Source organism: Neofelis nebulosa, chromosome 7, assembly GCF_028018385.1.
Source record: "Neofelis nebulosa isolate mNeoNeb1 chromosome 7, mNeoNeb1.pri, whole genome shotgun sequence".
Taxonomy (NCBI): domain Eukaryota; kingdom Metazoa; phylum Chordata; class Mammalia; order Carnivora; family Felidae; genus Neofelis; species Neofelis nebulosa.
The window spans coordinates 89,074,194-89,091,829 of NC_080788.1; the positions used below are offsets into that span (position 1 = coordinate 89,074,194).

At 36.2% G+C, this 17,636-nt stretch overlaps 1 protein-coding gene across 5 annotated transcripts in view; it reads left to right on the forward strand.

The window, feature by feature from the left end:
- Window positions 1-2,775: 2,775 nt before the first annotated feature.
- The window catches only part of MIA2 (MIA SH3 domain ER export factor 2), a 109,691-nt gene continuing 94,830 nt past the window's right edge, over window positions 2,776-17,636 (forward strand). For 3 of the 5 annotated variants that reach the window (XM_058738899.1, XM_058738902.1, XM_058738903.1), the window contains exons 1-4: window positions 2,776-3,094; window positions 5,589-5,722; window positions 7,818-7,904; window positions 13,418-14,621. In XM_058738899.1, coding sequence (XP_058594882.1) covers window positions 2,980-3,094; window positions 5,589-5,722; window positions 7,818-7,904; window positions 13,418-14,621 — 1,540 coding nt within the window. In that variant the 5' untranslated portion in view covers window positions 2,776-2,979. The remainder of the gene's footprint in view (window positions 3,095-5,588; window positions 5,723-7,817; window positions 7,905-13,417; window positions 14,622-17,636) is intronic. The other 2 variants (XM_058738900.1, XM_058738901.1) reach the window with 1 other exon arrangement.

Consider the following 17,636-nt stretch of genomic DNA (forward strand, 5'->3'; position numbering starts at 1 on the left):
TTTAAATTTAGCTGGGTTCTTAACTTAAAACAAAATAAGCATGTGATTCTTAATCTTGGGGTTGTGAGTTCAAGTCCCATACTGGGTGTAGAGATTGCTTAAAATTAAAAAAAAAAAGTCTTAGAAAACAAAACTAATTAGTTCACAATTTAGCTGTAATGTCTTTAATATTGAATACAAAAAGTATAAGTAATTTTAATAAATATTCTTGATTTGATATTATAAATTATGCAAATAATTCTGTGCCAAATTTTGAAGCTGAAGAGTTAATCCTTCTTTAAATGTCTTTGACAAGTTTCTAGACTCGTAAAAGTTTTTAAGAAACTAACCTAAAGCTTTTTGGGTATGCATGTATACAACTATGCAGTGTTCTGATTGCAAGCCAAATGATCCTCAAATTCATGCTGTATCAGATTCTTTCTAAAGATGTAAAAATCTTTGATCTGACACAGGCGGCTTCTTACTAAAGTTTGTTTTTGGAAAACGAACAAAAAACACTGTTTTTGTTTTGTTTTGTTTTAGGATCCTGAAATAAAAGCCCTTCACCTTAGCTTGCTCAGGTGCTAGATATTTATTTATGTCAAGCACTAGAGGGAAGTGTGGTGTCACACAACTGCTATATTCTGCAAACCATGTACACTGTGGCATGCCCAGATATAGAGAAGAGGTACAGCAAAGAAGGACTTAGAAAAATACTTTCTCAAGATTGAAGTAGACAGGTGTGGTTTCCCCAGATCTACTGAGATCTAATGTTTTACATAGAAAGTCCCAATATAGGGCTTTGATCCTTTTTAAGCAGCAATAACATTCAAATAACTGATTTTCATAGCTTTATTGTTATTTTACAACAAGATATGCCCCTGATTTTTTGTTTATTTATTTTTGCTATGTCCCTGATTTAAAAAAAAAAAAAAAGGCAAATAAAGTACAAAGAAAAAGTGAACACAACTTGGAATCATACTATATGTTCTCACTGTATGGGGGAGGATTCTTGTAGATATCTCTCTCCAGTGACAGAAATATGCAATTTTATTTTATTTAAAATTTTTTTAAACATTTATTCATTTTTGAGAGACAGAGAGAGACAGAGCACCAGCCGGGGGGTGGGGCGGGGGGGCAGAGAGAGAGGGTGACACAGAATCTGAAGCCGGCTCCAGGCTCTGAGCCATCAGCACAGAACTCGATGAGGGGCTCAAACTCAAACCGTGAGATCATGACCTCAGCTGAGCTTTTTTTTTTTTTTAAAAAAAAAAAAGCTGAGTCATGACCTTAGTTTAACTGACTGAGCCACCCAGGTGCCCCAGAAATATGCAATTTTAAATACATGGAATAATACCGTACTTGTTGTATCTAGAATAGTTTTGTTGCAGATGGTAATAGACATCATTCTGTTGTGGCAAAGTATAGTGTATGAATAGGGGGAGTCGAGTGTCTAGATTTAAATTTCTTCTCCACTCACTGTGTGGCTATCGGCAAGTGATTTAATCTATCTCTGTGTACCTCAGTTACCTCATATGCAAAATGGGGATGATAATATTACCTACCTTAGACAGTTGATGTGGGAATTAAATCATACAATTGTTTAAGACAATACCTGGAACATATGAAGTACTTACCACATTTTAACTAGTTTTCTTCTTATTATTTTTATTTTTATTTTATTTTATTACTTTTTATTTTATTTTTTAAAAATTTTTAATGTTTATTTTTGAGAGAGAGAGAGGGAGAGAGACAGAGCATGAGCAGGCAAGGGGCAGAGACAGATGGAGACACAGAATCTGAAGCAGGCTCCAGGCTTGAGCTGTCAGCACGCAGCCTGATGTGCAACTTGAACTCACAAGCCATGAGATCATGACCTGAGCTGAAGTCGGACGCTTAACCAACTGAGCCACACAGGCACCCCTCTTCGTTTTTGTTTTTTTTTTTTTTTAATGTTTATTTATTTATTTTGAGAGAGAGTACACACGCACCAGGGAGGGGCAGAGAAAGAGGGAGAGAGAGAATCCCAAGCAGGTTCTGCACTGTCAGCACAGAGCCCAACATGGGGCTCACTCAAACCTACGAAATGTGAGATCATGACCTGAACAGAAATCAAGAGTCAGACGTTTTACCAACTGAGCCACCCAGGTGCCCCAATTAACTATTACTCTTACAATTTTCAACTTCATAGTAACACTGAGGTTTTTTTTTTTTAATTTTTTTTTTTTTTATTAATGTTTTTTATTTATTTTTGGGACAGACAGAGACAGAGCATGAACGGGGGAGGGGCAGAGAGAGAGGGAGACACAGAATCGGAAACAGGCTCCAGGCTCCGAGCCATCAGCCCAGAGCCCGATGCGGGGCTCGAACTCACGGACCGCGAGATCGTGACCTGGCTGAAGTCGGACGCTTAACCGACTGCGCCACCCAGGCGCCCCAACACTGAGGTTTTTTAAAATATGAAAGTGGGACTTTTTTCAAATAACCTTCATCATATTTCAAAACCATGCTTTTAATATAAATTATTACTGCTTCTACATATATCTATATACTTTCTCCATTGATGTTGGTATTTGCATGAGACAAATACTCAGTTTGCATTTATTGATTGATCTACCTGAAGATTTTAACAGAAAGAGATGAATTCTAAAACAGGTTTAAGAACTGTCCTGTTGAATGCAAGGTACCTTTAAGTCAGATGGTTTTACACAGGTCACTTTTACAATCCATGAGTCCAACTAAAAATCTGTTAATTATTAAACCATTATGTATTATCTGGAGACCTGACACTGCAGATTGTGAACAGACAGCGTTTGTCCCTCAAGTTAAATCTAAACATTAATTGAAAAATGTAATTATCAAGAGATTTAAAAAAAAACAAACCTTTTTGTCTTAAATTTAGTAGAGAAAGTGGGATATCTCTTGTTTTGACTGTCATAAACAGGTCTATGGCCTAAACAATTGGTTTAAACCTTGTTTGAGATTCCTGCTTGTTTTAGCATGGCGGCGCTTGGAGTTCACAGAACTCTCCTTTTGGTAATTTCTCTGACAAAGTGTCTGGAGGGCACAAAACTGCTGGCAGACTTTAAAAAATGTGGTGACTTGGAATGTGAAAGTAAGTTTGTTTTTCTTTTTTGCCTTCTTTTCCTCTTAAACTGAGGTTCTGAAATGACATAATATGTTATTATGGGCATGTATGATAGAAGTAAGCATTAATGTCATTGAGAAATATTTGCAGCTATAAAATATACTTCACTAAAAAAAGAAAATGCTAGAAGCAAAGCATTTTGTAATAGTTTTTAATATAAATATATCAAGGGGCAAAGATCAGCCTGATATATAAATATATCAGAAATTATAAAGATATTAATCCAGGCCTCAAAAACAAACAAATCAGCACTTTTCCTAGTTTTTAAGATAGCTATAATTGATTTGTATTGATTTGTATTATTGTCTAAACGTTATCAAACAATCATTTCTGTGTTCATTTATTATGTAAAAATATTAAAATCAGTGTTAGGAGTGGATAATTTTATTTATATCCTTGAACATTAAATTTCTCCTTTCTTTTACAAAGAAAAATTAATTTTCATTTTACTGGTTAAGAAGTTATTTTCTGTTATTAGCATTATGGTGCAAAAGGAATAGTATCACAATATATTACAATTGTTTTACATATATTCTATCTCTCCAGTATGTGAGAATTATTTTTAATTTGCAATATGTAAATTAAAAATCCAAAATATTATTAGTAGAAATGGAAATAATTTATAAGTAAATTTTTATGAGTACACATTTTCCTTAATCATTTGGATATGCAATTTGATACATAGAGATTTACTAGATGATGTTTTATAACAATAATAATCTTTCTTTCCTTCTTTATTCTTCATCTTAGTTTCCTTAGGGCCAGACACCAAACATAGAAAGGAACATTCAAATTCATAGTAATTTATAACATTATTTTAACTTTAATTGTATGACTTAATCAAAATGTTTTACATATGTTAGTATAATTATAATAGGTAATGTTATGTATATTACTTTATGTATTGAAGGGCTAGATCTAGTATATGGGGTTATGACCATTCATAATTATTGAGGGCCTATTATTTGTTGGGTCTGGGGGGGTAGGAGTGTATATCTAAGAATAAAATGAAATGTCAGATAAATTTCTTGCCCTCCAGGAATTTTCATTCTAGTGACAGGTCAACATGAAAAGGTAAATATCAATACAGCATAAGAATAATAGGTAATATTGAAGTTCAGAGAAGGGCAGAACAGGCTGGACCAATTCAGGATGTCTCATAGAAGAAGTAGAATATGAGTTGACCATGAAGAGAGACTGAAGAGTTTCTGAAGGAAAGAGCAGAAAGAAAAAGCTCAGAATATGGAAGGCAGATGTTGCAGTGCAAATAACCTCAGTGCAAATCTGGCTCCACCATTTATCAAGTGTGTGACCAACTTTTTAAGGTTTAAAGGATCATTTGTTAGATCGATACAAGATTATTGACCTCATAGGTCTGTTTTGAGGATTCAATAAAATAAAGATATGAAAGAGCTATCATAATGCCTAGAATATACTGTAGTCCCCTTTACCCATGGATCACTTTCCATGGTTCTAGTTACCTGCAGTCAACCATGGCCCAGAAGCAGATGATCTTGCTTCTGACATACAGTCAGAATGTCAATAGTAACCTAATGCTACGTCACAGTGCTTATCTCATGTACCTCACTTTATCTCATTTTATTTAGTCATTCTATCATCTCACATTATTGCAAGAAGAGTAAGTACAGTAAAATAAGATATTTTGAGAAGGAGATCACATAACTTTTATTTTATTTAAAAAAATTTTTTTAATGTTTATTTTTGTGAGAGAGAGAACAGGGGAAGGGCAGAGAGCGAGAGAGAGAGACACAGAATCTGAAGCAGACTCCAGGCACCGAGCTGTCAGCACAGAGCCCAATGCGGGGCTCAAACTCATGAATTGTGAGATCATGACCTGAGCTGCAGTTGGACACTTAACCGACTGAGTCACCCAGATGCCCCAGCATCACATAACTTTATTATAGTATATTGTTATAACTGTTCAATTTTACTATTAGTTATTGTTTTTAATCTCTTACTGTACCTAATTTATAAATTAAACTTTATTATATGTATGTATACATAGGGAAAAACATAGTATGTAGGGTTTGGCCCTGTCTGTGGTTTCACAGAGGTCTTGGAATGTATCTCCCTCAAATAAGGGGGACTAACTACTATAGTAGGTACCAGGAAGAAAACGAATTATCTTTACCTTTCCTTCCTGACAAGATGGTAACAACATATTCCAGGGACAATGGACAGATGAACTAGACTGTAAAGGAATAAGAGGAAGTCATTTTAAATAAGGAAGAGGAGCAGGTTATGGATAGCCTTGCACACCAAGCCAAAGAGCTTAGAATTTATTCTGTGTGCAGTGGGAAGTCAATGTAGGTTTTTGAGGTGATAAATGATATGAAGCAATTAGCATTTGGAAATACATAGGATATACTGGAGGAGGGCAAGATGGGAGGGAGATAAATGACATTTTAAATTGTGTGTTTTTCTTCACATGTTTACATAGCTTTAATAAGCAGAGTCTTAGCCATGAGAGATTACAGAGGACCTGACTGCCGATACCTGAACTTCACTAAGGGAGAAGAGATATCTGTTTATGTTAAACTTGCAGGAGAAAGGGAAGATTTGTGGGCAGGAAGTGTAAGTATCTAATCTTAAAAACTGAATGTAGAGTAAATGACTAGCTTGCACAGAAAAGCTGCTTTTCATCTCTAAAGGAACTTTAATAATTTCAAAGCACTTTACATATATAACATATATGTAATATATATTTAAAATAGTTATTAATTTAAATATTTAACACATTTAAACAAACGAAAAATGGTCATGTTCAGTCTTGGTTTCAGAATTTCTATAAAAGTAGTGTTTTGGGAAGGCAGTTTGGTTGGGATAAAGAACTTAAGAGTGCCTTGAAATTATTTTTATGTAGCATGCATAGTTTCTGAACTTAGGTTTTATATTTACTTGGAGAATAAAATTACTTTAAAAGTGCCAGCGGAGATTATGGGACATCTAGGCAACACCAACGATAATGAAAAGATGCTATGGTAAGCAATTTTACTCCCAAGCTGAACAAGCATGACCCACCTGATGCACACATCATTTCCATTTTGAATATGCATCAGATTTCTCTGTTGTGTAGCCTTTGTGATCACTATTTGAAGGAGAAGATTCTACTTGGATCTATCCTGCTTTTTTAGCAGCAGGGGCTGTATGACTGAACGGCTGACTCTCAATGGCCAGAATTATTTGGCTTCTGTAGTTCCCAAGATTCCTTACTGCTATGGTCCTTTAAACATGCCAGTGTATGTCTTTGAACACATTAGAGGCAACCAATGCAGCTGTAAGAAAAATGACACAGTAGGTATCACAAGAGAAAAAGAAAGCATTCTTTCTTGCTTACTATGTATGAGAATGATAGTTTCACACAAAAGTGGCATGCAATGTGTAGAGCCAGGGTGAAGTTTCAAGCATACTTAGTTTTGTGCATTAGGTGATTAACCCAGGCAGGCAGCTGTTTAAGAGACCACACTATGGAATTCACCCACAGACTGTCAGTTTCCAAACAGCTGCCGCAACTGCAGAGCTGGAGAATCACAGTTGAGATGTAATGGTGCTGGATGAAAGGACCAAAACACGTTTCAACTTTGCCTGGGATAGGAAATGGGCTAAGAGTGCTGAAACCTTCACTCTCAGGGGACATCCTACATGTAATTAAACTGGATTAAGAAGATCTCTGCTACCAAGGTAGCCCCAGAAAAGTTTTATGGAACCAAATCCTCCCTGGAGGACTTACAGATCTTTGCTGTATTGATGAATCCATCTTGGCCCTTCAGAGTTTAAATATCTTACTTGATTCTGTTATCCTAAAAAATGCTGAATATGTCACAGCTCCATCTAACTTGGCTACAGCCACCATTCTTCTGCCTTTTGATAGCCCATGTTTGCTAGTGTAAACCTGTGGTCCACCTGGGTAAGGAAGGTCATTAACAAACATAAAAAGGAAGAAAATGAGTATGTAGGGTGGTTTTCCCTCTGAAGTTTAAAAAAGTGACATTTTACAACTTGGCTCTTTGTTCCCTCAAATTAATACTATTGTTTTGAATAACAGGCACATCTGGCTGGCTCAGTTAGTAAAGCAGGTGACTCTTGGTCTTGGGGGCTGTAAATCTGAGTCCCACATAGGGTGTAGAGATTACTTAAAAACAAAATCTTTTTTAAATGAAAGAGATAGAGGGAGAAAGAGAGAGAGAGAGAAATGGGGAAGGGCAGAGAGAGAGAGAGGAAGAGAATCCCAAGCAGGCTCTGCACTGTCAGCACAGAGCTTTACGTGGGGCTTGATCCCATGAATTGTGAGATCATGACCTGAGCTGAAATCAAGAGTCAGACACAGGGTATATTCACTTTTGAATGCCACTTCTGTGTAAAGAGAGCTCCCATGGTATTCTAACTTTCTGATCTTATACTCTAATAAATTTTTGCCTGCTGCTCACTTAAAAAAAAAAAAAGGACAGACGTTTAAACAGACTGAGCCACCAAGGCACCCCTAAAAAGAAAACCTTAAAAAAAAAAGGAATATGATTTCACTTACTTTCTTTTAGACAGCAAATGAAAGCCAATTAATGTTTGTGATTTAATATAGATGAAAGCCAAGGACATGGGACAAAATTAGGCTCAATAATTATTATTAGTTTGATAACTCTTCCTTGTTAATCTTCATTCTTCATTTTGGTAGAAAGGAAAGGACTTTGGATATTTTCCCAGAGACGCAGTCCAGACTGAAGAGGTGTTCATATCCGAGGAAGTTCAGATATCAACTAAAGTGAGTATTAAATAACATTTCAGTTGTTAATTGCATTTAAATTTTCTTGGCTAAAATAGTTTTCTGTAGTATAAGTGTCTATTGGTTAAGTATCTTGTATAGTGAATACATAAAATAGTTGGTTTGGGAACTCACTCTAAGGATAGTTTGAATATGTGAATAAAATTAGGTTAAGACAAAATTGATGACAGGCATATCATTTGCTTTCTGAAAAACTGACAGGCAGTAGAGTGTAGTAGTGAAGAACATAGATTCTGGAAGTAGACTGAGTTCAAAGCCTGACTATGGCTTTGTATGCCTTAATTTTCTCATCTGTAAAATAAGGATAATGATTATATTATGGTGCTACTTCACAAATTAATGGGGAAAGATGAACATAGGTAAAGTATATAAGAACAGCATTTAGTAAGTGCTATATAAGTATTAGATATTATTACTAATGTTATCCTACTGGGACAAAATTTATTTCCCATCACTCCCTCTGGGTCTTATATCTGTGCAACCTCTTTTGCTATTGAGTTTTAAGTGAGCTCGATAATGTTGGATTTGATAATGTTGGGCTTGGTAATGAGAAAGGGAATCAGAAGGTGACTTTTCACTTAATTTTAAAAATATTTATTTATTTATTTATTTATTTATTTATTTATTTATTTAAAGTTTTATTTTCAGTTATTTTGAGACAGAGAGAGAGAGAGCACAAGCTGGGGAGAGACAGAGAAAGAGGAAGAGAGAGAGAATCCCAAGCAGACTTCTCACTCTTAATCACAAACCATGAGATGGTGGCCAGAGCTAAAATCAAGAGTCAATGCCCAACTGGCTGAGCCACCCAGGTGCCCCCAGAATGTGACTTTTCAATATATGAGTCTGATTAGCCCATTTAATTCAGATTCTAGGCTAAGGCAACTCACCTTAAATAAGGTCAGTGTGAAGTGAGTCAGCCTAGTCAGGCAAACTGTCTATTATGTGGCTCTTTCCCAGCATAAATTCTGGGATTAACAGTCAATTTACTGTATAATTTCTGGTACTGTCAGTTTTCGTTTTTGTTTTTAAAGACAGAATTCTTATTTATTTATTTATTTATTTATTTTAAAGTAGACTCCATGCCCAATGTGGGGCTTGAACTTATGGCCCTGAGCTCAAGAGTCACATTCTCTGCTGACTGAGCCAGCCAGGTATCCCTGATACTGTCAGTTTTATCTCCAAAATATATATGGAGTATATTGTCTACTCATCATTTTCACTCTCCCCATAGCCCTAATCCAAGGCCTCATCATTTCTTTTTTTTTTTTTTTAATATGAAATTTGTTGTCAAATTGGTTTCTGTAAAACACCCAGTGCTCATCCCAACAGGTGCCCTCCTCAGTGCCCATCACCCACTTTCTCCTCCTTCCCACCCCCCATCAACCCTCAGTTTACTCTCAGTTTTTAAGAGTCTCTTATGGTTTGACTCCCTCCCTCTCTAACTTTTTTTTTCTTGCCCCTCCCCCATGGTCTTCTGTTAAGTTTCTTGGGATCCACATAAGAGTGAAAACATGGTATTTGTCTTTCTCTGTATGACTTATTTCACTTAGCATAACACTCTCCAGTTCTATCCACGTTGCTACAAAAGGCCATATTTCATTCTTTCTCATTTCACGTAGTATTCCATTGTGTATATAAACCACAATTTCCTTATCCATTCATCAGTTGATGGACATTTAGGCTCTTTCCATAATTAGGCTATTGTTGAAAGTGCTGCTCTAAACATTGGGGTACAAGTGCCCCTATGCATCAGCACTCCTGTATCCTTTGGGTAAATTCCTAGCAGTGCTATTGCTGGGTCATAGGGTAGCTTGATTAGAATACTATACTGTGTGCCTGGGTGGCTCAGTCAGTAAGGTTTCCAATTCTTGGTTTGGGCCTCAGGTCATGACCTTCAGTTTTGTGGGTTTGAGCCCCAGATCTGGCTCTATGCTGGTGGTGTGGACCCTGCTTGGGACTCTCTCTGTCTCTCTTTCTCTCTCTCTCTCTCTCTGCCCCTCCCTTGCTCATGCTGTCTCTGTCTCTCTCAAAAAATAAATATATACTTAAAATACAAAAAATAAATATATACTTAAAAAATTAAAAAAAAAAAAAAGAATACTACAATAGGGGCGCCTAGGTGGCTCAGTCAGTTGAACATCTGACTCTTGATCTCAGCTCAGGTCTTGATCTCAGGGTTGTAAGTTCAAGCCCCGAATTGGGCTCTGTGCTGAGCATGAAGCCTATCAAAAAAACAAAGAAAATAGAATACTACAATAGCCTTCTAAATGATTTCCTCATCTCTACATTTGCTCTCTTCAAATTCATTCTCCAAAAAGGAATGGAGCAATGGATCTCATAAGAACAAAAACCAACCCCCCCCCCAAAAAAAAAAATCAGATGCCATTCCTTTGCTTTACAGCCATTTAATGGCTTTCTATTGAACCTAGAATCAAGCCCTGACTCCTCACCCTGGCTCTACTTGAGCTGCTCCTGCTCTCCCCTTGCTCACTATGCCCCAGGCCACACTCACCTATTGACTGTTCTTAGAACACGCCAAACACTTTCCCAGCCCAGAGACCCAAACAGGCTGTTGCCTTTGTTGAAATTCTTTCCCCCAAGTTTTTCACTTGACTGGTTCTTTCTTATCCTTTATGTCACCACTTAAGCATCAGTGCTTCAGAGAGGCTTTCATGATTCTTGTGGAATTACTGCATCTTAACCACAGATTCCTATTTATGTCCTCCAAAGCACTTATTAGAATTCATAATTACTTTGTTTCCCTTTTGTTTGTAGAATTTCAGCATCTAGAACAATGCAGAACACATAGTAAGCATACAGACACCCTACATTCTTAGGTCAAGTTCCCTGGGAACAGACTCTGAGGTAGACCTTTGCACTCAAGAGGTTTCCTGGGGAAAACTCAGGAATAGCACCTGTGAGGGATCAGCTTTGGGCAGACAGAGAAGTTGAACTGTGATGTAGTCGCAACAAAGGTCTCAGTTGATTCAAGGAATTCTGAACCTGGGATGGCCTTTCAGAATTGCACTGAATAGAAGCAAGGTGTTGAGCTTTTTCCCCCTTGCATTACTGGGTCATCTGAGGTAGTGTTACTTGGGCTAGGTTAGTTTAGTGTTTACTATAGACAGCTACTATTCCAAGCATTTCATTCATTTAATCCTCACAACACAACACCCCTATAAAGTAGGTACTGTCATTATCCTCATTTTACAGATGAGGAAACTGAGGCATAGAAAGGTCATATAATTCACCCAAGATCACAGAGATGAACTTGGCAGGGTCAGTATTTAAACCCAGATGGTTGGTTCCAGAGTCTGTTCTCAAGCACTTACTAGATTGCAGTGCCTAAAACATTGTAAAATGTTAATTTTGAAGTTTACTTTTTAAAAGTTCTGAACTGTATTCTCATTTCATAATGATCATATCCAAAGAGCAGCACATATCACTGTTTCATACCATGAGATTAAAAAATAACAATTTTGGGGTCCTTGGCTGGCACAGTCAGTAGAGCACGTGACTCTTGAACTCTGGGTTGTGAGTTAAATCCCCACATTGGGTATGGAGGCTATTTAAAATTAAAAAAAAAAATAGTAGTAATAATAACTTAACCATTTTTCTTCTTGATTATTTGGTTGTTCTGTGAGATGAACAAGAGGATTCCCCACCTCAACTGGCTATGTAATATCTCAATAAAAGAAGCCTAAATGTTTTAGTGCAATTAAAAAAATTTGTTTTTAATTTACATCCAAATTAGTTAGCATCTATTGCAACAATTCAGGAGTAGATTCCTTAATGCCCCTTACCCACAACCCCTCTAGTACCCTCTGTTTGTTCTTCATATTTAAGAGTCTCTTCTGTTTTGTCCCCCTCCCTGTTTTTATATCATTTTTGCTTCCCTTCTCTTGTGTTCATCTGTTCTGTGTCTTAAAGTCCTCATATGAGTGAAGTCATATATTTGTCTTTCTCTGACTGACCAATTTCACTTAGTATACTACCCTCTAGTTCCATGCACATAGTTGCAAATGGCAAGATTTCATTCTTTTTGGTTGCTGAGTAATACTCCATTGTACATATATATATACCACATCTTCTTTAACCATTCATCCATCGATGGACATTTGGGCTCTTTCCATACTTTGGCTATTGTTGATAGTGCTGCTATAAGCATCGGGGTGCATGTGCCCCTTAGAAACAGCACACCTGTATCCCTTGGATAAATACCTACTAGTGCAATTGCTGGGTCATAGGGTAGTTCTATTTTTAATTTTTTGAGGAACCTCCATACTGTTTTCCGGAGTGGCTGCATCAGTTTGCATTCCCACCAACAATGCAAAAGAGATCCTCTTTCTCTGCATCCTTGCCAACATCTGTTGTTGCCTGAGTTGTTCATGTTAGCCATTCTGACAGGTGTGAGGTGGTATCTCATTGTGGTTTTGATTTGAATTTCCCTGATGATGACTGATGTTGAGCAGTTTTTCATGTGTCAGTTGGCCATCTGGATGTCTTCTTTGGAGAAGTGTCTATTCATGTCTTCTGCCCATGTCTTCACTGGATTATTTGTTTTTTGGGTGTTGAGTTTGATAAGTTCTTTATAGATTTTGGATACTAACCCTTTATCTGATGTGTCATTTGCAAATATCTTCTCCCATTCTGTCGGTTGCCTTGTAGTTTTGCTGATTGTTTCCTTTGCTGTGCAGAAGCTTTTTATTTTGATGAGGTCCCAATAGTTCATTTATGCTTTTGTTTCCCTTGCCTCTGGAGACATGTTGAGTAAGAAGTTGCTGAGGGCAAGATCAAAGAAGTTTTTGTTTGCTTTCTCCTTTAGTATTTTGATGGCTTCCTATCTTACATTGAGGTCTTTCATCCATTTTGAGTTTATTTTTGTGTATGGTGTAAGAAAGTGGTCCAGGTTCATTTTTCTGCATGTTGCTGTCCAGTTTTCCCAGCACCACTTGCTGAAAAGACTGTCTTCATTCCATTGGATATTCTTTCCTGTTTTGTCAAAGATTAGTTGGCCATACGTTTGTGGGTCCATTTCTGGGTTCTCTATTCTGTTCCACTGATCTGAGTGTCTGTTTTTGTGCCATACTGCAACTTTTAACCAGGCCTCCATGCTTTACAGTCTCTGGTCTGTCTGAACTGTCATCATGTGCTGTGAAATTCCCCTCTCTTAAATCACCACGCAGCTGAATGTGCATGTTCAGTGCACTCTTAGGAGAAGCAAGATTTTGTGGACATATATACCTTTTCATCAGGAGTTTATTTTCAGAATATACTCAAAGCCTTGATTTTTCATTTAGGTATATCATCGACCCTGCTCAGTCAGTTGTGATATAAATGTTTGAGATTAGGAGATCTGATTTTAGTTTATGCTGTGTGTCGAGTTAGTTTTATGGTCTTGGGAAAATCATAGTCATTCATTTTAAATGATTTAGGGAGAAATAAGGAATTTTGGTGTATTTATGTCAATCATAATTTTTTTTTTCTATTAGGAATCTGATTTTCTTTGTCTTCTTGGAGTAAGCTACACATTTGAAAATGAAGACAGTGATGGCAAAAACATATATCCTTATGAAGAAGATAAAGACCAAAAATTAAGTGTATATGAAAATGATTTTCAGACAGAATCTGGATTTTATTCAACTTCTGAAAGTATTTTGTTGGAAGATCAATTTCCAGCATCGGAGGCTCCTGAAGATATCAGAAGTTCTAGTGAATCAAAAGATTGGGAAGAAGTGGAAGCTGGAAGTCTGGAAGAGGATTCTATTCCTGAAGTGGTTCATATCCCACCATCCTCAACTGTGTCTGAAGTGAAAGGATGGTTTGGATTTGGAAGAGAACAAGCTAAAGGAAAGACTTTTGAATCAGTTGTTGAACCTCTACAAGAAAGTTCATTTCCAAGCAGAAAAGTAGCAGGAAAAGATGAGAATGACCTAGAGGAATTAAATAATGATGAGCCCCAGACAGAACAAAATCAAGAACCAGAATCGGAATTCAATTCAGTGCCAAAGAAACAGTCTGAACTAGGTTCCATCGGTCCTCAAGCCACTGGTTGGTTTGGGGGTGGTTTTACAAGTTATTTAGGTTTTGGAGGTGAGGATACAGGGCTTGAATTATTGCCCGAAGACAGAAGTTCACCACTACAAGATTCTCCTAATTCCATACCATCTGAGGAAGAATCCACAGTTCCATGCACAGAAACATTAACAGAAAAAGAAGACACAATCACCAATGATAGCTCAATTCTCAAACCAAATTGGTTTGATTTTGGTTTTGGTATGCTAGGCTTTGTATATACCAATGAAGATAAAATTATGTCAGATGATGGAAAAAGTGAAGAAGGAAGTGGAGGAGATAAACATGAACATCTTCCAAAAAGTAAATTTGACCCTGATAAGGAACAAGAAATAAAAACAATAAAAACTATAGAAACTGAAGATCAAGTAGGGAATGAAAGAGTCTTAGAGAAAACAGATGATTCTGATACATTACCATATTTTAAAAATTTCTTATATAATTTTGACAATCCTTGGAACTTCCAGGACATTCCAAAGGAAACAGAATTGCCATCTCCCAAACAGATGCAGGATGAAAATAATGTAGTTGACAATGATGAAACAGAAGAATTTTCAGTTGAAAATTATCAAACAGATAATATGAAAGTTATGATGCTGAAAAGCAGATACAGTCAGTCAGGTTTGTATAAAAATATGTATTATGTAACTTATTTTTTAAACATAATTTATTCTTTTTTTTTCAACTTTTTTTTTTTTTTTTAATTTATTTTTGGGACAGAGAGAGACAGAGCATGAACGGGGGAGGGGCAGAGAGAGAGGGAGACACAGAATCGGAAACAGGCTCCAGGCTCCAAGCCATCAGCCCAGAGCCTGACGCGGGGCTCGAACTCATGGACTGCGAGATAGTGACCTGGCTGAAGTCGGACGCTTAACCGACTGCGCCACCCAGGCGCCCCTAAACATAATTTATTCTTATAAGTACAAATCAGATAAAAAAAATCCAGAAATCCATGTTTCTCAGCATATTCAAAAGTCAATAACAATCTTATCAACTACCCTTTTATTAATTTCTGGTTTACTCTGGGAATTAGATCTTAGTATTATAAAATAAAATACCAAGGTAAAAAGAATGATTGGAGATACATACATATTCCAAGAAGATCTTAAGGTATTTTACAATAAATTTTAATTTTTATCAAAGTAGTATATGTAAACAGGTTTTATATAAATAGTGCTAAGCCTATTTTTTTTTCTTTTTATACAAAAGCAACTTGTTGCTTCTGTCCACCTCTACTCTCTCCTCTGTCCCAGGGACAATAATTAATTAATTTCTTTCTTTCTTTCTTTCTTTCTTTCTTTCTTTCTTTCTTTCTTTCTTTCTTTCTTTCTTTCTTTTTTTGAAGCAAATTTCTTTTAGTATTTATCTCTATTTTCTAAATAGAATCTTTATATTGTTCTGCTTTGATTAATTTCGACAATGTACACTGACTTTCTATTTTCGTTAATGAGGGTTTCTGCTCATTTACATTAACTTTTTAGCTTATTAACACATTCCCAATATAACTATATTTGAACGGTTTTCTATCAATTCTGGGAGCTAAACAGAAAACTATGGAAAGGGGCAGAGTATCACAGGATACTTCTAGATCTAGCATCTAAGTATTTAGCAATTTCTATGATTAGAAACGTGGATTCTACTTTAAGTAAAGAATTATATAAAATGACTTTCTCACATTTCCATTCTGATGTCTCTCTGATGGACAGATTAGAAATTGCAAATATTGGCCAATAATACAGGAACAACTGAACCTTAGGATGATAGATAACCTTTCATAAGAAGAGATCAACAATGTTGCACACTCAGGAAACACATAATTTCCATTAGAAATGATTGATTTTGGGGCGCCTGGGTGGCGCAGTCGGTTAAGCGTCCGACTTCAGCCAGGTCACGATCTCGCGGTCCGTGAGTTCGAGCCCCGCGTGGGGCTCTGGGCTGATGGCTCGGAGCCTGGAGCCTGTTTCTGATTCTGTGTCTCCCTCTCTCTGTGCCCCTCCCCCGTTCATGCTCTGTCTCTCTCTGTCCCAAAAATAAATAAAAAACGTTGAAAAAAAAATTAAAAAAAAAAAAAAAAGAAATGATTGATTTTCTTGAATTTTCAGAAGAACTATATGTTATTTCTTAATAGTCTCCAAAATGTGAGCTCTTAACTGAATTAATACCTTCAACCAGAATGTAGACTTATATTCTTACCCTTTGCTAAATGAGAAATGGGTACGTGTAATGCATGACTAAAAATAGATCGTCAAAGCCTAAAGAGGAAATGATTTTGTTCTACACTTGTTGGATCCTAAAGGAATATTTGTGAAAAAGCAGATAAGAGTAATTGAGAAGAATAAATGAGACTAAAATAAAGCAAAACAATATCAAAACAATATGAAATAAAGAAGATTCAAAATATAGGTATATGAAAATATTTTAAGCATATTTATAAAAACTCCAAGGCATACTGAACATCACTTTAGTAGAATTTATTTATTATTTCATATAGTGATGCTAGGAGAATTTTTTTTTTTAATTTATTTTTATTTATTTATTTATTTTTAAATTTACATCCAAGTTAGTTAGCATATAGTGCAATAATGATTTCAGGAGTAGATTCCAGTGATTCATCCTCTACATATAACACCCAGTGCTCATCCCAGTGTCTTCCTTAATGCCCCTTGCCCATTTAGCCCATTCCCCTAGCCACAACCCCTCCAGCAACCCTCAGTTTGTTCTCTATATTTCTCTATATTTAAGAGTCTCTTATGTTTTGTCTCCCTCCCTGTTTTGATATTATTTTGGTGAGAATTTCTACATATGAAAACAGGAGATCAAACGAGAATAGGACATTTATGCAATTACAACTAATTTTGAGGGATTTTATGAAAATATTAGGAAATTCCTTTAAGCTTCTAAAAAAGATAGGTCATTCTATATATACAAAGTAGATTATTCCAAAATATTACGATATTAATTAAATGCAAAACAACCTGGGGTCATGTAAAATTTATTTATTTTTTTAACCTTCCTTCCTTCCTTCCTACCTTCCTTCCTTCCTTCCTTCCCTCTTTTCGAGAGAGATAGAGGGCAAGCAGGGGAGGGGCGAAGAGAGAGGTAGACAGAATCACAAGCAGGCTCTTCACTGGCAGTACAGAGCCCCATGAGAGGCTCAAACTCATGAAACATAAGACCACGACCTAAGCCGAAGTCAAGAGTTAGACACTCAACTGACTGAGCCACCCAGGTGCCCCTAAAATTTATTTTAAAAAGGTAATACTAAAAGGATTCAGATAAATCCATAAGCCCTACTTTCTGGCTATTGGAGAAACAGCTATAGCAGCCAATATTTTTAGATAATTTCAATAACTCTTTTAGGAAATACCAAGTGAAAACTTGCGTTAATCAGAAAGATTTCATTAAAAAAATGAATCACTGGATCTTAAATCAATATTTATGAAAGGCTGAAACCTGAGATAACCATATTTACAGAAAAACTAATATACCGATATAGGTATTTACAAAACACATAAATTAGGGAACAGTTATTTATATTGCAATATTAACTATTTTACAAAAGGACTCCAATTGAACTTATTTAAATGAATTTTCCAAGTATAGCTAAATATAAAACGTTCTTCATTATGTTATTTG